The following is a 23,521-nucleotide window of genomic DNA, read 5'->3' as shown; positions in this document are numbered from 1 at the left end:
TTTCCAGTATTTGTATTATATCAGGTCCAAATGAAAGGATGATGCACATACATTTAAAATATAGACATGTAGGTAGAGCTGGGCAATAGATTGATACGATATATGATATATCGTATCATACATCGATATAGATATGATAAGAGACTAGCTAACGTCTTCGATCTGGCATACGAGAGTGCTGTATTTTCTTGCTTTCAAAAGCTGAGATTTTATTATTACAATAAAATTATATTATTTTCTGTAATACATGATTACTTGTCAAAAATTCCATTGTGTAAATATGTTGTGAATGGACATCCTGCGATATCACCAAAATATTGATATTGAGGTATTTGGTCAAACATATTGTGTTAATTTTATTTCTCCAATAACGACCCGGCCTACCTTTTGGGGGATTTATAATGCGGTATACGAGTCTACAATACATGATGTCTCCTTGCTCTGTGTGTGCAGGTGGCGGGCAGGTTGCACATTGAGCTGATGCGAGTCAGTGGAGTCGTACCAGAGCGCCTGTCTGGGGGAGACGACTCGTCAGAGAACTCCAGTGAGAGTAGCTGCTTTGAGGTGATGGACACCAACGGGGAGATCGTCCACATAGCCAAGAGGCTGACCTGCAGGGTAAAGCCATCTTCAAGTCACTGGATTTGAACAGAGATAGGAGTTTTTAAATCCCTTGGGGATTGTTAAACTTATTTTGTGTTTGCTCAGTCATTTTTCTAAGACAAACTTGTGTCTTTGCTGCAGGTGCGGATCAGGGAGGCCACAGGCTTGCCACTCAACCTGTCCAACTTTGTCTTCTGTCAGTACACCTTCTGGGAGCACGGCGAGCCCACGGTGGCTCCTCCCATGGTCAGCCCGGACATACCTTCCCCTCGAAGCCCAGATGCTCAGTTTACTGTTCAGTTTGATCACTGCAAGGTACATGAAAAGGATCGTTTACCCTGAAGCATTAAAAATTCAATTGGGATTCAATTTAACTCCGGTACAAACCTCTCGCCTTCGTGCAGGACTACATTGTGCATGTGACGGATGAGTTTTTGGAGTTCATATCAGATGGAGCATTGGCCATAGAAGTGTGGGGTCACCGCTGTGCCGGGAACGGACGGTCACTCTGGGAGTTAGACGCACAGGAGGCCAAGACCCAGACGCTCCGCGACAGGTATCGCATGTCACCCGCTGACTTTTGTACCCGCACACGCTGACTATTTCACACCTAACTATGTGGCGATTGCTGGTTCTAGGTGGAGTGAGGTGTCTCGCAGGATCGAGCTGGTGATCTCCATCCAGGAGCTGAATGAACAGGGAGAGTACTCATCTGTGGAGCTGCAGCCTGGGAAAGACATCAGCACAGGAGGCGTCTTCCAACTCCGACAGGTCAGAGAAAAACTATGAGCACGTTTCCCTTCAGGTCAGACACGCCGTCCTACATCAAACACATACTTAAAGCCACAGTTGATTACTGTAATAAAAAAATAACTTATTTATAACATGAAAGTCGTACACGGGACAGATAATCGATGTAAAAAAATCTGGCTTCTCTGCCTCCTTCTGGTTTGATTGGAATTCACAAGCAGTGATTGACAATCGGTTGTTTTTCTTTTGGCATCTTGCAAATGCCACTAAAAGGGGGCAAAGGATGATATGTTCAGAGTATCTGTCTCATGTTGCACTGTCAGGATATAGTGACACTTTGAGCAAATATGAGAAAAAGTAATTTTTTCATAAAGTTACCAACTGTAGCTTCAAAATGGCTAATTAGGTCATATGTGTACATGTTGTAAACCTTGAGAGTGCGGCGCTGGCTGCACTATTCTGATGTTGAGCGATGGGGATTTGTACATGCAGGGTCACTCCAGGAGGCTGCAGGTTTGTGTGAAGCCGGTCCAGAACTCAGGTACTCTGCCTCTGCTGGTGGAGGCGCTGATGTCTGTCTCTATCGGCTGTGTGTCCGCTCGCTCCACCAAACTACAGAGACCACTCGACAGCTACCAGGTGTGTAAAACACACACACACACACACACAATATGTTCATATACTCACATGCAACTTAGACTATAAACCTATTGTATTAGAAACGATAGGATGATGATTTGTATGTAATTTGAGTCTCCGTTTTGGGAACAGTATGCTTGTGCCCGGCCAGTGATATACAATATTATGCTGATTTAGCCAAATGAGTCCATCTCTGGTTTCGTGCCACTGCCTTGCTGGCAGTGAGTCTAAAGAAGGCCAAGGAATGCACAAACTCATTAGTGCCCTGTTTGTTCGGTTAACATGCACTGATGTGTCCTGATGTAGAAAGGACGCGACAATTTGATGAATTCCTTTTTTTAATTTGCCACATTCAGAATCATTAAGAGAGTAAATCCGGAGGTTTGTAACAGCTTTCTAAAGACATGCAATCATCAAAAGCATATAGACATGAAGGTCAATTGTTCTTTCAGTGCAGTGCATGGTAAGCAATGAGCTGTCATGTCAGGGCCTTTTTCTGGTTCCCCACATTTGACTGAGTGTATTCTCTCCTGCCAGAGAGAGGAGGAAGACGATATGGATAGTTATCAGGTACCTTTTCAGTCTCCCTCCTGCTGCTGCTCCCCCTGCAGCTCACTCTGCAGCATGAAGGAAACCAAATTCATCATGTGTTTGCGACTCGGCCTGTTGTTGAGGGCATGTGAGGCAGGAGGCAGAGGGCTGTGCCGACTAAATTATCGCTCTATTAAAAAGCAGCTGCACATGTGAGCGATTTCTGATGCTGGAATGATCAATCACACCAACCAACCATTCTTTGGCAGCCCTCTATGCAAAACCCAGTTCCACCCATGGCTGAGCTCCCAGCCAAGCAGCCTGTCTGCCAGGGATCCTGTCCCGCTCTCTCCCTTGCCTTCCCCCTCAGGTTGCTGCACACTAATGCTGCTGTTTGCCTCTCACTACTGAAGAGCTGCAGGAAGAATGAGCCTCACCGAATTACATGGGCATTGCATGACTGCATGGTTTACTGTACTTTGCATGGTGGGAGTGTGCTGGCGTCAGAACAAGCATAATAAGGCTGGCTTTGAGGTCCGTTGGTTACTGTGGACATTGTGGTTCCCTCACAGAGTGATCTGCTGTACTTCCAGGTAGGACTTTGGGTGGCGGTGGCTGCATGTGAGGACATTTTGATGTGTGCATGCAAGACTGTATGTGTGAATGCATGTGTGTGAGTTGCAAAGGGGTTAAAAGGTGTGTGCGTGTGTGTGTGTGTGTGTGTGTGTGTGTGCGTGCGTGTGTATTTATATAATTTGACTGTAAACCTTTTTCACGAAAAGAATGCACCGTGGGACTTTGAAACTTAAATTAGCTTTCACTTGGCTTGGCTAGTGGGTGTATTAAGGAGCAGTTACAGTCCTACCTCAGATAGATCAGCCCTGTGCACCCTCACCTTGCCCTGTTCATACAACACTGAGCCCTGGAGCACATCCCCTGCCTCCCCGAGCCAGCTCTTAGTCTCGGCCTGTTTTCAGGAGGAAGATCTCAACTGCGTCCGAGAGCGCTGGTCGGAGGCACTGATCAAACGTCGGGAGTACCTCGATGAACAAATCAAGAAAATCATCAACAGACAAGGTGAGTCCTGGGTCATGTGGTACAGCTACCACTTGCCGTACGACCTGGAGCATGACTGCTGTGTGTTGTTTGTATTCTTGTGATTCTGTCCATGTGTTGTGACGAAACCGTTCTCCTCATTTCTGTAATTAGAGAAGTCAGAGGAGGATATTGAGCGCGAGGCTCGACTAGTGGAGCAGTGGGTGGGTCTGACTGAAGAGAGAAACGCAGTGCTGGTACCTGCACCCGGCAGTGGCATTCCTGGAGCCCCTGCAGACTGGTAAAACACCCACACGCCCATGCACGTGTCAGATTCACTTCATTTGCAGCACTTTTTTCACCATTAATCACATTCAATCCCTTATAGGACCCCACCCGCGGGAGTGGAAGCTCACGTGCCTGTACTCTTCCTAGACTTAAATGGTATAGCAGACACATCCTTTATATCAACTAATCAACTACTATTTCATGGTCTCCTTTCAGGCCTTAACAAAAACTAACTGTCCTTTTTTATGCCACCAGCGGATAATCTGACAGTAAATGAGCAGCTGACCGGCCCACATGCTGCAGGCCTCAACTCTATACTGCCCAAAGAGCACGGGAGCCAGTTCTTCTATCTGCCCATCATCAGGCACAGTGACGAGGAGGTTAGCGATGCGTTTGATTTTACTGCCTTCCTGTGGCCAAAAAGGGAACTCTGGGAAAGATACACAATTACAAATGCAGGACCACCGTGTCATCTTTTGCTATTAAAGCTGAGTCACACTGTGTAAAGTAGACATAAAGTATTGGGTTGCTCACTGCTTCTACTAGTTGTGTGTTTTGCATTTCAGTAAAAATACATGTCTGTTTCACTTTCTTTACATTGCTTAAGTGTCATGAGATAGCATGTTTTCTACTCATTAGCCAACTGCTGCAAACCCAAAGCTACAGCACCAGCAACAACTACTATCATTCATGTTTTTCTATATTCAGTCCCAGCCGACTTGCACAGATTCTCTCTCTGTCCACACATGTAGAGCTACAGTAATACACCACCACTCTTCCAAATTCACCAGGTGTCGGCAGTATGTTCCTGGGACTCGTCCATCCACGATTCGGTGCACCTCAACCGCGTCACGTCTCCTAACGAACGGATTTATCTGATCATCAAAGCCACTGTGCAGCTCAGCCACCCCGCCTCCATGGAGCTGGTGCTCCGCAAGAGGATCGCTGTCAACATCTACAACAAACAGGTCTATAAAGGGGGGATTAGATTTAATCCGAGGGGGTCAGTCCACAGCAGAGGTGGTTGTTTGCAGCAATGGATTGTGTTTTGATGATCGACATAGTTTTGTTTCCAACAGAGTTTCACTCAGAGTCTCAAGAGAAGGATGTCCTTAAAGAACCTGCTTTATTGCTGTAGTGTGACTTATGAGATTGTTTCCAACATACCAAAGGTACAACTTGTTCATACTACCTCTGTATCTAACAATTGCTGCTTTCGAACATGTGACAAATAACCATTTTGGTGTTTATTGTCTACAGAACTTTATAAGTTTCTTCTCTTTCCTTCTCAGGCCTCAGAGGAGCCAGAGGAAAGGGAAACCTTGGCCCTCATGGCTGCTCGGGCAGACAGCGAGGAGACTCAGGATGGAGAAACCTACATAGAGAAGTACACACGGGGAGTTCTGGAAGTGGAGAACATCCTGAGTCTGGAGAGGCTACGACAGGTATTTTACACGGTAGCCCACTGACATACTGAAACACAAACAAGCTGATTGGTTTGACATGTAAAGATGTCTTGTTTTTTTTTCATAAAGGCTGTCACAGTGAAGGAAACGCTCACTACCAAGGGACGACACCTAAGAAGGAGTATCAGCACACCAAATGTACAGCATGTAATGAATACATTGCTCACTGCACTGCCCACAGGAACATATGGAAATATTTGTTATTGAATAATAGGATGCTGTTAACACGATGTCTCTTGCTCTTCAGTCTTCATGTAGTAAAACAGACCTGACTGGTTGTGAGGATGAAGACTGCAAGGTAAGTCGGGTGTGCCTCAACAACGTGTTTATCACAAAACTCCGATGTTGAATTACAATAAACTAGTATTGGCTGCAATAGTCTTGTCAAAATACATAATCTGTTCTCCTTTTTACTTCACAAAACCTCCCAATTGAACCTGTGTATTATTGTCTAGGGCTACTGTGATCATGTTGACAGCACCAACTGCAATCCCCCAGAGAGCTCGCTTTGTACCACACCCCTCAAAGGCAAGGAGAATCCAGGTGAGCTACAGAACAGCAAATGTGAAGCAGCAGCATTGCGGTCAACATTTGTCTGTGTCGCTAAAATATAAGTGACTTTGCTCTGGATGTTGCTCCACAGGTTTGGTTCCAGAGAGCCCTACGTTTTTCAACTCCAGCCCGTTCAAAGTCCTCTCCCCTCAGCCGCCTAAGTTCCTCAAGTCCCTGCTGCCTGTTAAAGAAGAGAATAAGGTGAAGAAAGTCCTGGAGGCGCGACCACTGCTGGGACAAGAGGTAAGGAGGATGAAGTCACTTTTTTTTAAAGAGGGGAGTAATTTATGTCCTCTTTTTTTTTGCAGAGTTGTTAGATATTCTTAATTTGTCAAACCCCATTTTTCTTTACATTTTAGCATGTCACTTATCAAATCAAGTTACATTTCCACAACATAATACACTTATTGACATTGATAACAATTACTAATTGCCCAAAGTTGCCTGATGAGGGTTTTGTAAAAAAAATGGCTTCGCTTTTGTGTGACTGGTCCAAACAAAAAAAAGAAACATCCACTGCATTTATGTCACCGAATTGACATGAAAGAGCCCGACTCACAAGAGCATGACTTCAACTGGGGAGAGCCACAATGCTAAATTAGACAAAGTCTCAAGTCTGACTTTGTTTGTGATTATTGGATTATGATATTTTGTGGCTGTTTCAACCATTTAAACTAACCTTACATATGTTTTTCATCCGTGCTTGAAGTGGACTTAAAGAGGCGCAGGTACTTTACAAATCAGTCCATGTGAGAGTGGTTAAGAGGCAGAAGTCTCTTTGCTAGCTAGAGCTAGTAGCTAGCTTTGTTAGCTTTGAGCTAGCTTTGTACACTACAGCTCATAGCAAATGTTTATATTGTATGACTGCAGTTGAACATAAATACCTGCAGTCTGGATAAAAATGGTCTTCTTTATGATATTAAAATGTAGCAAGAGCTTAGACGTTTGCTACGGGCTATAACTGCGTGCAGATATGCAACAAGGGACAAGAGCCTGCAAATCTATATCACAAGAAGTTGTGGCCCAATAAAAAGTACAGTCGCTCACACTAAGGACACTTCAAGCACTGTTTTTTGTGAAGTATCAAACTGCATGGCACTAACTGTGTAACTGGCCTGCCCAGCTCCATGCATGCTGTGCGTGTGTGTGTGTGTGTGTGAAGTGTTGTTCTGACCCATCCACAGAGCATGCGCTCATGTGTGGACAGCCCTGCACTGCTCCCCCCTCCCTGCCCTTGGCGCCGGCCCAGGGCAGGCAGCGAGGGCCACTGCAAGCCTTCCACCTCCACCTCCACCACTCCCACCAGCAGACAGCTCTGCCACACACTGCCACACACTGCTGTAAGTGCGATTCACCACAAATAGTATGCAAAACAAAATCTCACATCCTGTTTTTGCGTACCAAATAGCATATTAGTATGGAATTTCTGACTCAGCCAATGTTTTGTGCAAAATACGCAGCTGCCTTTTTTCTTCACTAATGAGGACTTTATTCTAATTATGTTATTTATTTATTTTTTTTAAAGTGTTGAAAAGATAATGACGTACACGTTTGTACAATATGAGATAATTATAGTCCTAATAATCATTGTTTTAATATTCACACTGTTATCTTTGGAGCGTCCATACTTTGTACGTCCCTCACATGATACATACCAAACAGCACCAATGCCTTGAGACCAGTGTGTTTATGTTGTATAATTTGTGGAAGTGGTTTCTGCAGTGTTTAAAAAGTGGTAACATCGTCCCGTATGGCCTCAAATTGCCATGTTTCATGGTTAACAGTATGTAAACCCACACCTGAGTACAATGGTACAGTAGCAAACACCTTTGAGTTTAGTGAAAAAAAAATTTTTTTTTAAAGTGTCACATTATTCATACACTATGTTCATGTTCCATTACCACATTTTTCGTTCTCCCCTTTCACTTTAAAAAGAGTGTTTATGTATGCTAATGCCCCATACAGGCTATATCTGACATCATGTCTGGTGGGATCTATCTTTTGTCCTGCTGCTGTTGTTTTGATCAGCAGGACTCTGAGGACGAGGAGGCGTGTGTGGCCATGACTCTGAATCTCGACCGGTCCCCTCAGCCTTACATCCCCGAGGACTTTGCAAACTTCGAGATCTACAACGCCACTCTGGAGAACCACGAGGGGCTTTCATCCTCCCGGTCCGACCTAAAGGGAAGCCGATGTGGAGAGAGAGAGGTGCCTCGGAGCCCGACGGCCAGCAGTTGCACGAGCGGCTACTTTTCACACAGCGCCTCCAACGCGACACTGTCTGACATGCCTTTCAGTGCCAGTGAGAGCTCGGACCACCTCAGCTGCACCTCCAGAGACCCCCACGACCCACTCGGCTGCCCCGCTGGAAGAGGCTGCACACAAACCAGAAGTGACTCTGCAGGGAGTGACACCAAGATGCCTTTCCTCTCTGCAGGCGGGGTTCAGGAGGTGCTCGTCCACCCTGCCTTCTCGCCTGTCGGTATCCCGAATCCCAGAGACAAACTGCCTCACAACTGTGTTATCGGTGTCAGCCAGGAGTTCACCGACTTTAAAGGGGCCGATGATAGTATTGGAGACAGTAATTTAGCACATTTCACAGGTGGATGGGTGCAGGAGGTTTTGGACAAAGAAACATGCGACTCTGGCAATCAAGACTCCTCTGATGTCTCTGGCATTATCAACACGTCTGTTACTGAAGACAATTCAACTGCTACGTGCACATTTCCAAATAATGCAAGCTCTGTTTGTGTAGCTGTGTCCTGCCCTAACACACCTGTAGTTTGCACTTCAACCAGAGCCCCAGCATCTGTGTCTGACATAGTACCAGCTCCATCTACAGCAGCACCGTCCCCAGTCACACCTTTATGTGTAGCCCCATCTTCTGGACAGAGTCCGAGAGCAGGAGGAGAACCTCCAATCGAGGAGCCGGCCCAGGGAGACCTGCCCCACGGGAGTCCCTGTCCCAGCCCAAACCCCAGCAGCGCAGAGCCTTCCGGAGATTCCAGTGGAGATGAGAACACCCCTGCGGCTCAGCTTCCTGATTGGATGGCACCGGGCGAGCAGGTGTGGGTGGGGAAAAGAAGAGGAACAGTCCACTATGTCGGAGGGGTGGAGTTTGCTAAGGGGATCTGGATTGGTGTGAAGCTTGACATGGCAGTGGGTAAGCACTTTTACACATGTTGTCTAACTGCTCCCAACTTGTTTTAGCTTGACATATGTTGAAGTAATATAGAAATGGTGTCGTCATCACAGTGTGTCCATCAGAGAGCACCACTTAGAACATATATATTGGCCACAATTCTTCAATCTAAAGCAACCAAAATAGTCTCAGACCTCACATAGGAGTAATCAATACCAGTATAACCAGTTAAACTCATAATGGGGCCAAATGACTGTGGGCAACCAATTCACAGGTATCACCCTGGATAGTCCAGTCTGGCATATTTTTCCCTGTTGTATCAGAGGTCCGACATGTGATATTATTTAAAGGTTTTACAATTATTATACACATCTGTAATGATTGATCTCCCTACAGGTAAGCACAATGGCACTGTCCAGGGCAGAGTGTACTTCCGCTGTCCCCCAGGTCACGGTGTATTTGTGAAGCCATCCCGTCTCACCAGAGGACCACCCTGCATGGACACAGAACCCCAAACGCTGATTAGATAGGACCCAAAGAAGGACCTGCTTTCTGAGGAAAGGCAGGGACCCGAGGGTGCTCTTCAGATCCAGTGCCTATGGGTGAACCGCAGACTGACTCGTCTCAGTCCTCTCCTCGGGATGGAGATGCTTGTGTATTCTGTGGGCGTGTCTGCTTTCCTAAAGCATATCTGACCTCTGCATTTCATGAAGGTATATCCTAATTACTGTTCACTGAAAATTCACTATGCACATATCTGAGTTTTCTATATGGGGATATTTTTGATAGAGAGCTTAAATATTACCCAAATACATTTTCTTACATTGGTTTCTGAACATTCTAAATAATATTTTTGTAAGACAAAGCATCCTCCACGAGGCTCATGTTGGAGTTATCTGGGATATGAAAGTTAAGAATGTACTACTGTTTATAAACATTGATATTTACGTCAATATGATCTGTCAGGGGTAACCAAAGAACTACGGTTCCATATCTGCTGTTATGAGTATTATGTTATTTTTCTAATGCGTGTATGTGGAGTTGAACACTATATATCTATGTGTCCAAGTAAAGCTTAGTGCCATATCTCTAGGAGTAATGCCACATACCCTGAGCAGAGGACAAATCTGCTAAACCTGAGTTGCTTTCATGTTGTACCATGTTAAATTATCCTGTTGAAGTACTGTAACACTGTGGAGGAAATAATCCCCATCCAGCATGAGACTGTTGCTGTTTGAATGCTTGCACTGGAAAGGATTCTTGGAGAGTTCGCCGACTTGTCTTCCATATTGGACTGATGAGATGTTTTCTAACACAAGTGACTGAGAAAGCCTGTCTCGACATTTTCATCGGGGGAACACAGCAGCTGAGCTCAAGCCTTGTTCACGGCCTGGATGTACTGATGCCTTAAAGCCCTGTTTCCATAAAGGCAGGCACATAAACCCCTCGACTGCTCAATGAACTAACTGTATGGACCTAAAACCTGTGTATGTATATTATGACGCCCAGAGGCATTCAAAATGCCACCCAGTCTTGCTGACTGACTGACTGTTTGATTGACTGTCCATCTGCATTTTATATGTAAGCTGATATATAACACGACATGTTAAAGGTACTTAATAATGCATTTTATCAAAAGAAGGATTGGATGAATGGGTGATTGACGATATCAGGTTACAGAAGAAGGAGCAAATGTAGTTTGGAAGAAGAGCTGTCCTATGAGCTTCTATTTTTATGGAAGTGGTGAACTGTGGAACTGACGAGTCATATACCCGAGCTGTAATTGAAACAAACACAGGACCTTATTTTAAAGAAGAGAACAAAGCTGCTCTCCCTCATAAGGAGTTGTAAATAGAAATGTATTTGAACATAGTATTTACACTATTATAATGTACAGAATTGTATTTATAATGTATCACAAACTGTTTTACTTGGTACAAAATGTTCCAGAATAGAACATTTACAATCAGCAAACTGTGTTGACTCTTTATTTTTCTAATTCAAGATCACCGTGTTTGCATATTTTAATGGTTTTGTCTGTCCCACTGATAAACCTGTTCATTCATAGTCATTTCAAATGCATTTTCTTTTCAAATCTACTCCAATCTCATGTTTTATGCTCAGAGTTGTATTCGGAGGTCCTTACAAAGTTAGTGTGATAGTGCATGATAGCAGCATGACCTTCAGTTCCTGTCTTTTCTGAGGGTGCAGGTTATCCAAGAAATGCAGAATATGCCCTAGAGGTACTTTATTAATTAGTCCATATCCAAAGAGTAAATATTTCTGGTGGCTTTTACTGGTAGGGAAATGTGATTATTTGCTCGTACATTCTCCAAAAACAACTATTTTCTTTATGTAGCCAAACATATCCTACCTTTTAAATATTGTTGTATTTCAGATTGTGTTTAATAACAACAAAAGTGTTCATGTTGTGTGGTAGAAATGTCTCATGTCTCGTTGAACTTATCGTCCTGTCTGTGTCTGATGTAAAAAGTTAACACAAACATGTAAACATGGTGACACCCTACACGTAATGCAGGCTGCCCCATGCATAAGAAGAGACACTACATTTAAAGTTATTCTTTCAAATCTTGACCCATTATTAGTAGTGCCAATCAAACACTGACTAAATGCATGGTCCTTCCAAGTTGCCTCATAATTGGGCCAGCGGTGCACAAGATGTCACATTTGAGTTAACTTAATTATAGCGCCCCCATGGGGTCAACTGGTGTATTTCTTTTAAACCTTGTGCTACATTACAAAAATGAATATTCATGTGTCAGCGCTGGGTGGACATAGCCACATGTAGGCTGCAGATACTGCTGTACTGCTCGGACTGGTTACTATTGAGGACACTGAGGTTGTGTTCTTGGTATTTTTTTCTGGGTTTATATTGTAGAATTACAAACATAATGATTACAGTACTTTTAGACTTGATTTGACCACTTTCAGATCAAAACGTATGGATCCAGAATTCCCTAACAGGCTTTTTATTTCTGTCAGTGTGGGGTTTTTACAGCATTTAGGCCCTGGTGTTGGGGTATAAAAGGCACAGGATCAAATTAATATTTTTAAAAGGGGCATACACTGAGGAGCCTTAAGAAGTTGGGTTTTTTTTTAATCCTGGTATAGTGATGAGAAACTTACTATGTAAAAGATAAAAAAAAATAAAAAGTGTAGCCTGCACATACCAGACAAAGCAGATCCATCTAGTTCCAAAGCCTAAAAGTCGTCCTCAACTTGCTTTAACCAATATATTGTTCTCTCGGATTGCGACTAAAAACTTTATGAGGCAAATCGCGGATATGTGTCTGTGTCCTGGCCACTGTTTTAGCAGCTGTGCGCCGGTAGGCCGCCTGAGCTCAGGGTGGTGGTCTGGATCCTGGATCTGGGTGGAGTTAAGTAGCTATCTGTGTCACACGCTGACAACTGGGAAAGCTCCCGCACCAAACTAACAGGTGTCCTCCTCCTTCAGAGCCGCAGTCACATCACCGGGGGGCTGCCTGTCCACGTCTCTCTCTCTCTCTCTCTCTCTCTCTCTCTCTCTCTCTCTCTCTCTCTCCCTCAACTGATCTGAACGCTGCTCTTCACTTTATCTGACCTCACTACTTCCAGGAAATCGCGTTCACACAGAGCTACAAATGATGCACTCGGCGCAGAAAGACACCACGTTCACCAAGATCTTTGTGGGAGGTCTTCCTTATCACACCACGGACACAAGTCTCAGGAAATATTTCGAGGTGTTTGGAGACATCGAGGAGGCTGTTGTCATCACCGATCGGCAGACGGGGAAATCCAGAGGTTATGGATTTGTAAGTACAAACCTGTTTATAGTTCTGAGTTGCCCTTTTTTCTTCTTTTTTTTTAAGTTGCTTGCACACGTGCACAGTCGGGGATACGATCAATTGATCCCGTGTCGGCACCTGTAGGCTGAACGATTGTAGTGCTTCCTGTGTGACAGCCAGGTTAGAAATAGGACGTGTGGAGCTCTTACCGCAGAACCCTTAGTCACCCAGTGAAATGTAGCCAGACTCCTCTAGATGGACCTTGAAAACACATGATCTATCATTTCTAGGTGCCCATTTGTGACTGTGACCAAGAAATCTCCATGAGGTCAATTCAAAAAAAATGTGCTGTTTCCTCCAGGTGACCATGGCAGACCGGGCCTCTGCCGACCGAGCCTGCAAGGATCCTAACCCCATAATAGATGGCAGAAAAGCCAATGTGAACCTGGCCTACCTGGGAGCCAAGCCCAGGGTCATACAGCCAGGTGAGGGACTGGACCACAGCTTTTATTCCCAACTTCAAGATAATCAAGGTGGCATACAAAGACAGTATTTTCTCTTGTAAATGATTGACAATCTTGCAAATTATCAGTGAAAATGATCTCCATTGTAATATAAAAGTGTCGGTTCCTTCAAACAAAACTATAACAACTCTGTTTTCATTGTAGGATTTGCGTTTGGCATGCCTCAGATCCATCCAGCATTCATCCAAAGGCCTTATGGGTATGTTAAGATGCCGAAATTACATTTCCTTCACAAAATATGTCCGTCTGAAAGTAAGAAAAACTGCTTTTTTTTCCTTTCATGATTTTATATAAAGTGTTTTTGTTGTTGTAAAAATGTAATTCATCATTGCCTCCACCTATTAAATCCTTATTGAGGACATGTGACTGTGAATGTGTGCGCCTATGCTTGGTGTTGACTGTGAAGGAAGTAAACATGTGTCCCCAGCCAATACAGGACTTGACTTCATGTTGTCTATCTCTCTCTGATCTGACAGGGTCGGTAACGGTTAAAATAGCTGATGAAGGGACATGATGATTTGAGGAATAGCTGAGTCTGCATTGGGCAGAGCGCTAAAGTGTTACCTGTATACTCTGACATACGCAAACGAACTGAAATGGTGACTAGATGCATGGAAGTCTTCTGTTTTCCCCCCAGTTTTTCATAGTACATAGATTGGTGTGTGTGCCTTGTTTTCAGTATGACGTGGTGTTCAGCTTAACTGTGTGCTCATTTCTATTTGCAGTGGGGAAGGTGGGAGGAGGAGGGGGGGTGCAGGAGGTTTTTGTGCAGACTTTGTGTGTTTTGATAGGGAGATCTGCAACGGGGTGTTGCTTCTTTTCCCTTTTTTAATAATTGATTTGTGCTTTAGCCTGTGGTTTATTTTATCTTTCCAGTTTCTTGTTAACATCACATTGATCGTGTTTTGTTGTCAAAGGGGGGTTGTTGACCATTCACAGTGTTAATTTCAAAATTCATCCCCCACAACAAAACATACACTGGCTTGCATGTGGGAGTTCCTTTTTTACCTTACCCATTATGCTGTGTTTTTTCTTTATTAACCCATTGCTCTCACTTGTCGTTTATATCTACAGGTACATGCTACTGAGTAAACTTTTTCTTTTGTATTTCGCTCAGTGGTTGTCATTAAACACACACATTGTGTTCACCACAAGGAAAGAACAGAAGAATAAGTTAAATTGCCCCCATTTGGTACTTTATTAGCATAGCTTAAGTTATTTAAAGTACCGGTAACTTCATTGAAAAAGTCAAAACTACAATATGAAAGTTGGCTCATTTCTGTTTCAACAATTTTAAAAACTAACTTTTGACGCAATAATGAACTGGTTATTTAGTTTCAATAAACTGAAACGTTCACTGCCCTATAGGGTGGAGACGGAGATCTTAGTCGGTCTACTCGGCAGCAGCTGTTGGCTATAGTGATCTCCACGGCCTCTCAAATTCAGATGGAAAATGGGAGTCACTCGGCAGCGCTGTTAATAATGTATGGCACAGACAGGGCCGCTCGGTTGTGGACAACAGGTGGGCCGAGCCGTGTGCCCGTGAAGTCTTTTGGTTATGTGCTGGGGATTACCCATGTGTCCTGGTGATCTACAAAGCACCTTTATTTAGCGCTCGACGTGCAGTACCAAAAAATGTTCCTCCCATCTCTTTCAATAGATATGGCTTAAGTCAGCTGTGCCCTTTTAGTTCTTGAACTGTTGATATTAAGGTCAAATCACAAATAAAGAGAACTAGCATGTTGGTTCCTGACTTGTCAAGTTGAAAACCAAAAATGTTATCATATTTGTCACATTTAATACAAGAATTGTAACATTTTCTGTGATAATTATGCAGCTATAGCACAAAACAGTGAGCTCGCAGTGGCTCTTGCGTCCCACTTTGTCACAAAAGCACCACTTTCTGATTAGCCAAGACACCTCCAGTCTGATAACGGAGGTAAATTCAGGAAAGTCACTGAGACAGTAGAGCGTCGTAGGCGGCCATGACAGTTGACGAGTGCCCTGCCATGTGTTACTGAAGGAGAAGATCAGCTTGTCCTTTGGAGATGACAAGGGGAGCAAAAATAGCATGCTTCCAGCCTCCCTTGTCAGTCAAGTTGGCGTGTGTATGTTTGTGTGGGGGAGTATGTCTGTAAGCGGGGGAGGGGGAGCTTGTCTACGGCCAGATATAACCGTTTCACACCTGCTCCTCAGCATATTTACAGAGGGTGACTTTAACACAACTTTAAAGTGGGGGCCATATTTACCCAGATACCCAAGCTTGTATTCATCCATTAATACCCTGCCTGGTCTATATTTGGAATATTGCTCTTCTAACGGAGAGCTCCCATCTAATCAAGTCTTCCACTTTTTTTTTAATACAAAATACATGTATTTTTCAAGCAAATAAACAGGGCCTCTGCAGAAGCTAATACAACCAAGCACCCACGTAATTGGATACCATACTGTATCATTTCACTCAGCAGCTTCATTGTAGTTTATTCCATTTTCAGGAGGATCTATTAACATGTGTGGGCATGCCTGTAAGTGTGGTGTTGGTGTGACCGTATGTGGACATAATAGTGTCCACTTCTCTTCCCGATGTGTTGTTGTGTTGTGCGATAAGCTCGCATTTTTGTCAAATACCGTTTTCAGTGGAACATTGGGTGCAGAGCTGGGCTGTGTCTTCTTTTAATGCCTCGTCGTCTTTCAGATTCAAGTGCTTTTTTTTTTTTTTTTGAAATTAAAAGCTGCGCTTGTGTTTCTTTGTGGTTTTGCTGCTTCCTTAACTTTTTCATTTCTAGGTAGGGTTTTTTTTCAGTTAATGAATGGATTTGCTGTGTTCTGAGGACTGGATTGACGTTTTTTGAGGCGCTTGCTTTTCAGTTTTCCAGAATTTAGTTTTCAGCATTGGAACGAATGGCTGTGGCTTTTCTTTTACCCTGTGTGTCTTTTGTGTCCTACAGAGTCCCCGCACACTACGTCTACCCTCAGGCCTTTGTGCAACCCAGCATGATGATCCCTCATGTACAACCTTCTGCTGCTACAGCAACAGCTGCTGCTGCAACCTCCCCATACCTTGACTATACAGGAGCAACGTATGCCCAGTACTCTGCCGCTGCCACCGCTGCTGCCGCCGCCGCCGCTGCATATGAGCAGTATCCATACGCCGCCTCACCGGCGCCAACGAGCTACATGACTGCAGCGGGGTATGGATACGCTGTCCAGCAGCCACTCGCCACTGCTGCCACCCCAGGAGCTGCCGCCGCTGCTGCCGCCTTCAGCCAGTACCAACCTCAGCAGCTCCAGACAGATCGCATGCAGTAAAACCCAGAAAATGACCGTGAAGGAGGGAAGGAGAGGGAGGTCACAAAGTTATGGGGGAAACGATCCTAGGGGCTGAATCATGGTTGTCACACCCAGGTTTTAACTTTGCAATCCTTCTACCAAAGAGCCTGAAGACAATCAGCAACAATGTAGAGAGAAGTGAGGGATCACTGTATATTTTATTCAAGTGAGATCAGTATTTTGTCACTGTTGAACATGTATGAATATTTAATATTTATTCAGCAGGAAAATATTTAATGTTAACTAAAGTTGACTCACTCAACCATTGCTGAATGTTGTATATATGTTGCAGTGGAATTTGTATCTAATTTCCAAGTGCATTCACGTCTTATGATCAGGTTTCTTCCCCACGTATTTGAGAACAAACCAAAAAACAGTTTGTTGGTCATTATGCAGTTTTCAGTATTTCATAGGTTTGGACCAGCATTTTGTTTGGTAAAGCTATGCAGACATTGATATAGAAGTAAACATGTTGTTAAGATTGTTCTCTTTTTTTAAAATAATTGTTTGGAGTGAGATAGATTAGACACTGTCAACTAGTTTCCTTAAAAAAATATTTTCATAGATAGTTTGTCAGACAAAATGTCAGCTGAAGCTGGTAAAAGCACTGTCTTTTCTTCTCCTTAAATTGCACCTCAAGTAAACTCAGCATAAGGGAAGAAACATTGTTGAATGTGAATCTTTCATTTTGACAAAATGTTTCATAATGTGCCTTTTAAATTATGCTATTTATGTATTTATTTTGGAGCCTTACAGTAATAAACCCTATATTTTGTGTCCATGTGTTAGTATGAAGCCTACTAAGGGGCATGTCCACATGTGCTGCTGCGTAATGATCAAGAGCATGTGATGGATGTTTCAAGTTGGCTTAACAAAGTGATACACTGTGTATAAAGAACAAAAGATGAGTGGAAAAGTAGCAATAAGTCCAATGCATTTTCTGTAGAGCTAATGTCTCGAATAGATTCTCAATTCTTAAATGTCCCTTTTTATACCTGACCAGTTTGATAAAGGACAGCGTGAGAACTGTTAACTTTTTTATTCTTTACATTTGATGTCATATGACACCAAATGTTCTCTAATGCAAGGACATCACCTGTTTCACCTTGCATTTTGTAATGCATGACTCAAAATAATGCAAACATTTAATATGTAAAATAAAAGGAACTTTACCTTCAACTCTTTGTGTTTGTGAAATATAGTTTTTGCCCATAGACCACAATTGTTTTGGTAAAATCATGTCATGTGATGTTCTCAGTTGTGGAGGAAGAATAATAGATGGCTAAATAATTCATTCATACAGTAGATCTAAACAACTGCCTTTAGTATTCAGTCCACAGTGTCTGTGTGCAATCGGGCAGTTAAGAGCAGTCCTTAGTAACACTAGAATGTGAACTATAGCTATTATTTTTTTAGTCCTTTCATCTAATTTACTTTTATTGACACCTCTTAGGGTGAAATAGTCAAATCCGTGACTAAGTCCATGATAGAAACCACACACAAATCCCAATGGGTAAGATATGCATACGTGAAGACCTATGTCGCTAACTAACCATGGATTGGACATTTTTACGTAATTGATTACACTTTGAACAATGCTGTTGAATTTGATGCTTGCCTCAACATTTAGTCAACTCAGATTTTGCATAACATGAATCCGGCCTGCTACTCTAAAATAGTAAGTAGGTGAAGTCCCTCACCCCACATTACAACCAGTCGTTGAAAAGAAGCTGTTCGCCATATTCCTTCTTGCTGAAATGAAGTAAATTAAAATTAACCTAAAGTAGTGGACATGTTTTAAATATTTCTAGAGCCTTCAATTCATGATGAATTCTGTTTAAAATGTTTTTGATACTACGCTTTCGAGGTTGTTCTGTGCAAACCTAAACAACTGGAAAGCAAACTCTTATGGTTATGCCTATGGTTGTTAGAGACCCACAGTCCACTCCCTGTTTTATTCACCTGTCTACAATCCTTCACTAGTCCAACCACGTACGTGTCATTAGACAAATGAGAATAAACACTGTTTTGTGACATTCTGATGGCCCTCTTCCGACATTTTATTATAGCTGTGGTGGCCTCCTGACACCTGCTGGTTCATGCCAGGCACTTCTTATTGCCAAGCATTATGCAGCTAAGCAGTGATGGAAGGAGTTTTTGCTCATGTAAAAGTAGTAATACCACTACATAAATATACTCACAAGAAAAAGTCATGCATTCAGCAATTTACTTGAACAAAAGTATTAATATGGAGCAAAAGTGGAGCAAAAGTAGGCTCCATTCTTTCTCTCAAATGTAATGGAATTGAAGCATAAAGTTGCATAAAATAGAAACACTCGAGGAAAGGAAAGCACCTAAAATGTTCACTTATTTGCAATTATTCAGTAAATGTATTTAGATAATTCCCACCACTGCAGCTGAGGTATCTTCCTTCTCTTTTTTAAGATAACAAAATGTTTCGCTCTTCACGTTTTGCGCATTTTGAGCAGACAGGACGTCACAGACAAGCTTTCGTGCTGCGTTCAAATAATACCGAAATTATAAGAATTTTAGTTATCATAAAAGCGGAATAGTCCGAATTTTCTGAAAGCTCCAACGTAGTTGCCATAATAATCATAAACTGTGTAAACACCAAACAAAAATGGCTGTCTTACATCAGCATGTATGTTGCTCAAACGGACATTAAGTGGAGTAACGTTTGTTTACTCCACACCTCCACTTTGAAACTCCGAGAAAGCGATATCTTTCTGTCTTTCTGGCACCCTTTTCTCCCAAAGATCCCACGTGTCCTGAACGCGACATCCGCATCGTGGGGGCGGAGAGGAAACAGCAGTTTACTGGCAGTTAGGGTGAACATAAACAATCCAAGTGGGACAAAAACCTACGGAATAAATACCACAAATCTTTTTGGAGGCGCTCGGCTGGCATTAAAACATTGACTTCGAACAATGTGAGTAGTTATGCAAAACTGGAACTATTCCAAATGTGTTGCATCTCAGTTGTCTAACCGTATTGCCCAACGCTATTGTTTGGTGGAAAAAAAACATGGCCATCTTGTGTTGAACGATGTAACACAAAACCCAAGCACTCTTTCTTCATGATAGTTTTTAGTTAACCTTGTGTCAACCTCAAATATGCGGTTGAATCTATGTTTAAAGTAGGTGAGCGAAATTACTGTTGCCTAACGTAACGTTACATTCAGGAAACGGGCAGAAATTCGGGCAAATTTAAGTAATATATGGGTGACGTTATTAAACTTAGTCAACACCTTCGTTGGACTCTCAAATTAGCGGCGATGTGAGTGGTGGAGCACACATTATGCACAACGTATGTAGCGTTAACGAAATAGTTGTTTGAATTCAGCCGTTGATGGTTATGAGTTATGATATACTGTATACCGGAAGAGACCCGTGTCACGTGGCCTCGGTGACGTTACAGCGTCTCTCGCTATGGACTCCACCACTCCGAGCTTTTGTCAACCATTATCATCGAAACAGTGCTGTCTATTTTTCCACTAGATAACTTTCCCTTGCCTTTTTTTCTTCTACTTCTCACTCACCAGCGGGTCTGTGCTCCCGATCTAAGCCAGAGATGACTACCGAGAAGACCGCATACGCTCCCGCAGAGGGGGTACCATTTCCACCATCGCTTCCCTGGCAGACCGCGTCTCCTGTCGCATTTGATATGAATACGCCAAGCCCAAACATGTTTGGCTCCCCTGCTCCTAGTGGGTTCCTTGCTCCTAGTGGTCCACCTGCTCCCAGTGGGTTCCTCGCTCCTGGTGGTCAACCTGCTCCTGGTGGATTCCTTGCTCCTGGTGGTTTCCTTGGTCCGAGTGATCAACCTGCTCCTGGTGGTTTCCCTGCTGCTGCTGGTTTCCCTGCTGCTGATGGTTTCCCTGCTGCTGGAGGTTTCCCTGCTGCTGGAGGTTTCCCTGCTGCTGGAGGTTTCCCTGCTGCTGGAGGTTTCCCTGCTGCTGGAGGTTTCCCTGCTCCTGGTGGTTTCCCTGCTCCTGGTGGTTTCCCTGCTCCTGGTGGTCTTCCTTTCCCTCCACCAACTGCTTTTGGACCAGGTGTTCCTGGAGCTTTCGGAATGACCAAGCCCTCTTCCTCACCGTATTCTCCACCAGGCCAGGGCTTTGATGGCAACTTCAGTGGTTAGTATTTCTAACATTGTTGCACATATATGAGTATCTTTATTTCCAATTATACATAAACATTCGTAGCATAATTTAATCAATTTGATGTTTCTTGTTTGCACCACTGCAGATGATGTTTACCACAGCGAGGAGGACCCACCACCCTTTCATGAGAATCAAGACTTTGATTTTGGATTAGATAATAAGACCATAAGAAGAGCCTTTATTCGAAAGGTAAGGAGCTAGTGTGGTAGTACAGCTGGGAGTATGAGGTATCACAGGCTGTGTTGCAATGATCAGGATTGTATTTACATTACATTTTTTGTTTATATTATTATATTTGATTATTAATTCTTTGTGTATTCTTTTTCTTGACTTGAAATCAAATTTTTGACCTGCTGACAAACAAACACAGCCTACAACATAACCTCTGGTTTGAAAGGAATCATGTACTTTTGATACAACTTGAAAAACAATAGATATTCTTTGTTAACCTGTGACCTGCTGCCCAATAATCTACTTTTCTCTCTAGGTATTCTTGGTGTTGACGGCTCAGCTGATGGTGACATTTGCCTTTGTGGCTATTTTCACCTTCGTGGATCAAGTCAAGAGGTTTGTCATGGTGAACACCTGGACCTACATGGTGTCATATGCCATATTCTTTGTGTCAGTTTGTGTGATCAGCTGCTGTGGGAGCGTTCGCCGTCGACATCCATGGAACCTTGTCGCATTAGTAAGTCCGCTCAGATTTAGTCTTTTTCTAAATAAAAGATAGAGAGGGGAGGAGGTACAGTCCAGGAAGTACTGTGTTAGTGTATCTGGACTACTTCATTGTAGGCCTTCTGATTTTATGAATCATGCAACTGTCTTGGAAAAACTTTTTTATAATTTCCTTTATTTTGAAATAAATCAACTTAACAATGTCTTCTGATGTGATACAGTGAAAGATAAGATGTTTTAGTTTTTCAAAAGCTTACATGTTTTATCCGTCAGGTTTTTCAGCATATAATTACAAACACCTATCCTTAAACGTTTACATGGATTAGATTCAGGTTGAGCCTCACAAATAATTAGTTGGTTACGACTAAATGAAATACCATTTCCTAGTTATGCCATGAAACTGCTTTCCACTTAAACGTCCAAGATTGCTCATGTATTTGTGTTTCTTGTTTTCAGTCAGTCCTGACTCTCAGCATGTCCTACATGGTGGGAATGATCGCCAGCTTCCATGACACTGACACAGTGATCATGGCAGTAGGTATCACAGTGGTTGTGTGCTTCACAGTGGTCATCTTCTCTCTGCAGGTCAGCATCAGTCAGTTCTGGTCTCTTTGTATGCATACATTGTACATTGATCATACTCGAATCTGAGCTCTGTCTTTCTTGGCCTCCTCCAACAGACCAAGTACGACTTCACGTCCTGTTACGGTGTGCTTTTCGTCTGCTTAATTGTCCTGATCATCTTCGGCTTCCTATGCATCTTCATCCGTGACAGGATTCTGCACATTGTGTATGCTGGACTGGGAGCTTTGCTCTTCACCTGTGTAAGTACTTGAGTTAACAATTTGGCCACAGTAAAGCTCAGCGCTGAAACATTTCAAGAAAGGGAGTGACGTTAATACAAAAAAAAAGACAAACGTTTAACCCATTGTGATTGTCTTCTATGTTACAGTTCTTGGCGGTGGACACACAGATGCTGCTTGGCAACAAGGAACTGTCCCTGAGTCCAGAAGAATATGTCTTTGCTGCTCTCAACCTGTACACAGACATCATCAACATCTTTCTCTACATTCTTGCTATCATTGGAAGAGCAAGGGGGGGCTAAGCAGTAGAAAAAAACAGGTAGAGATCCTGCTTTGAGTTTTTGTTTTCTCTTGTTGCGCGCATTTATCACATCGTTTGAACATTTTTGGCTTCACCTATTGTTAATGTTTTTTTTTTGTTTTTTTTAAATAATATATATATATACATATAGACTGTCTACGTTGTAGTTTGGAGGAGGGAGCAGGGGGTATTACGGTTTCATCAGTTTTTTGACGTGTTGTACAAAACTTTATTTTAATTTAGAAATTCATGCAATACGAATTCATGAAACAGTTTAAAGGTTTAACACAACATTTTCTGTGTCACACAGTCGTCCTTATCAGGAGACATGAACATTGCAATGTCATCCATTGCACTTTCAGGACAATCTGGCCCGGTTGGCAACTTTAGCCCATTAATAACTTGTTATGTGGTTAATACAATTTAGGAAAAAGCTATTAAGTTGAACTAGAGTTGGGATTATTTTGTGAAACCACTATTTACAGGGTCAAGATTGAACTTTTCCTTTTCCTATATAAAAATAAAAAAACACCCATCACCATGGCAATTGAGCAAACATAATATATTGAAGACTGTGATTCGGTTGAAATCCCTAGATGAAGCTGTAAGCAGACTTTGGGGGTTTTGTTAAACTGCTATGTCCAACATGAAATAACCTTTAACGCTATGTATAAAGTTATTTTGTAAACCTGATTTCTGTCGTCCTTGGAGTGAAAGAATCCTGACAGAAACATATCAGTGTTTTGTGTCTTAGCTGTGAAACTGGAAGCCACAAAATGAACCCAAAGCAAACCATTCCTACCTTATGAACAACAAGGCCAGGAAAATGATCCGTTTAAGTCGGTAAGTGTAATCAAGAAAACGTGAGAGCCGACATGCAGAGCTCCAACAATGACACTAGAGGAAATAACAGG

At 42.9% G+C, this 23,521-nt stretch overlaps 3 protein-coding genes across 11 annotated transcripts in view; all 3 read left to right on the top strand.

Moving 5' to 3' along the window:
- Window positions 1-10,463, top strand: part of kif13a (kinesin family member 13A) — a 34,129-nt gene extending 23,666 nt beyond the window's left edge. The window contains exons 21-40 of one of the 7 annotated variants that reach the window (XM_068570707.1): window positions 454-618; window positions 745-918; window positions 1,008-1,159; window positions 1,242-1,374; window positions 1,846-1,992; window positions 2,530-2,562; window positions 3,501-3,600; window positions 3,733-3,859; window positions 3,947-4,002; window positions 4,102-4,226; window positions 4,638-4,814; window positions 4,926-5,018; window positions 5,139-5,291; window positions 5,382-5,450; window positions 5,560-5,610; window positions 5,768-5,855; window positions 5,956-6,107; window positions 7,049-7,204; window positions 7,893-9,027; window positions 9,403-10,463. In XM_068570707.1, coding sequence (XP_068426808.1) covers window positions 454-618; window positions 745-918; window positions 1,008-1,159; window positions 1,242-1,374; window positions 1,846-1,992; window positions 2,530-2,562; window positions 3,501-3,600; window positions 3,733-3,859; window positions 3,947-4,002; window positions 4,102-4,226; window positions 4,638-4,814; window positions 4,926-5,018; window positions 5,139-5,291; window positions 5,382-5,450; window positions 5,560-5,610; window positions 5,768-5,855; window positions 5,956-6,107; window positions 7,049-7,204; window positions 7,893-9,027; window positions 9,403-9,536 — 3,420 coding nt within the window. In that variant the 3' untranslated portion in view covers window positions 9,537-10,463. Of the gene's footprint in view, window positions 1-453; window positions 619-744; window positions 919-1,007; window positions 1,160-1,241; window positions 1,375-1,845; window positions 1,993-2,529; window positions 2,563-3,500; window positions 3,601-3,732; window positions 3,860-3,946; window positions 4,003-4,101; window positions 4,227-4,637; window positions 4,815-4,925; window positions 5,019-5,138; window positions 5,292-5,381; window positions 5,460-5,559; window positions 5,611-5,767; window positions 5,856-5,955; window positions 6,108-7,048; window positions 7,205-7,892; window positions 9,028-9,402 lie in introns of all 7 variants that reach the window. The other 6 variants (XM_068570705.1, XM_068570704.1, XM_068570708.1 and 3 more) reach the window with 6 other exon arrangements.
- Window positions 10,464-12,441: 1,978 nt separating this feature from the next.
- rbm24b (RNA binding motif protein 24b) lies at window positions 12,442-17,824 on the top strand. 2 transcript variants are annotated; one of them, XM_068570713.1, is made up of 4 exons: window positions 12,442-12,818; window positions 13,153-13,276; window positions 13,460-13,514; window positions 16,264-17,824. In XM_068570713.1, the coding sequence occupies exons 1-4, from the start codon at window positions 12,648-12,650 to the stop codon at window positions 16,622-16,624; spliced, it is 711 nt and encodes a 236-aa protein (XP_068426814.1). In that variant the 5' UTR covers window positions 12,442-12,647; the 3' UTR covers window positions 16,625-17,824. The 2 variants fall into 2 exon arrangements, with proteins under 2 accessions (XP_068426814.1, XP_068426813.1); XM_068570712.1 differs by having other exon boundaries at window positions 13,153-13,324.
- Window positions 17,825-19,462: 1,638 nt separating this feature from the next.
- grinab (glutamate receptor, ionotropic, N-methyl D-aspartate-associated protein 1b (glutamate binding)) lies at window positions 19,463-23,300 on the top strand. 2 transcript variants are annotated; one of them, XM_068570723.1, is made up of 8 exons: window positions 19,463-19,595; window positions 20,208-20,519; window positions 20,556-20,801; window positions 20,914-21,017; window positions 21,316-21,516; window positions 21,960-22,088; window positions 22,184-22,327; window positions 22,456-23,300. In XM_068570723.1, exons 2-8 carry the CDS (start codon window positions 20,237-20,239, stop codon window positions 22,606-22,608), a joined length of 1,260 nt encoding a protein of 419 aa, XP_068426824.1. In that variant the 5' UTR covers window positions 19,463-19,595; window positions 20,208-20,236; the 3' UTR covers window positions 22,609-23,300. The 2 variants fall into 2 exon arrangements, with proteins under 2 accessions (XP_068426824.1, XP_068426823.1); XM_068570722.1 differs by having other exon boundaries at window positions 20,208-20,801.
- Window positions 23,301-23,521: the final 221 nt, after the last annotated feature.

Source organism: Clinocottus analis, unplaced genomic scaffold (assembly GCF_023055335.1).
Source record: "Clinocottus analis isolate CAN_PGR_092001 unplaced genomic scaffold, fCliAna1.0.p SCAF_9, whole genome shotgun sequence".
In the NCBI taxonomy this organism is placed as follows: Eukaryota; Metazoa; Chordata; class Actinopteri; order Perciformes; family Cottidae; genus Clinocottus; species Clinocottus analis.
This window is presented reverse-complemented; position numbering and strand designations above follow the sequence as displayed.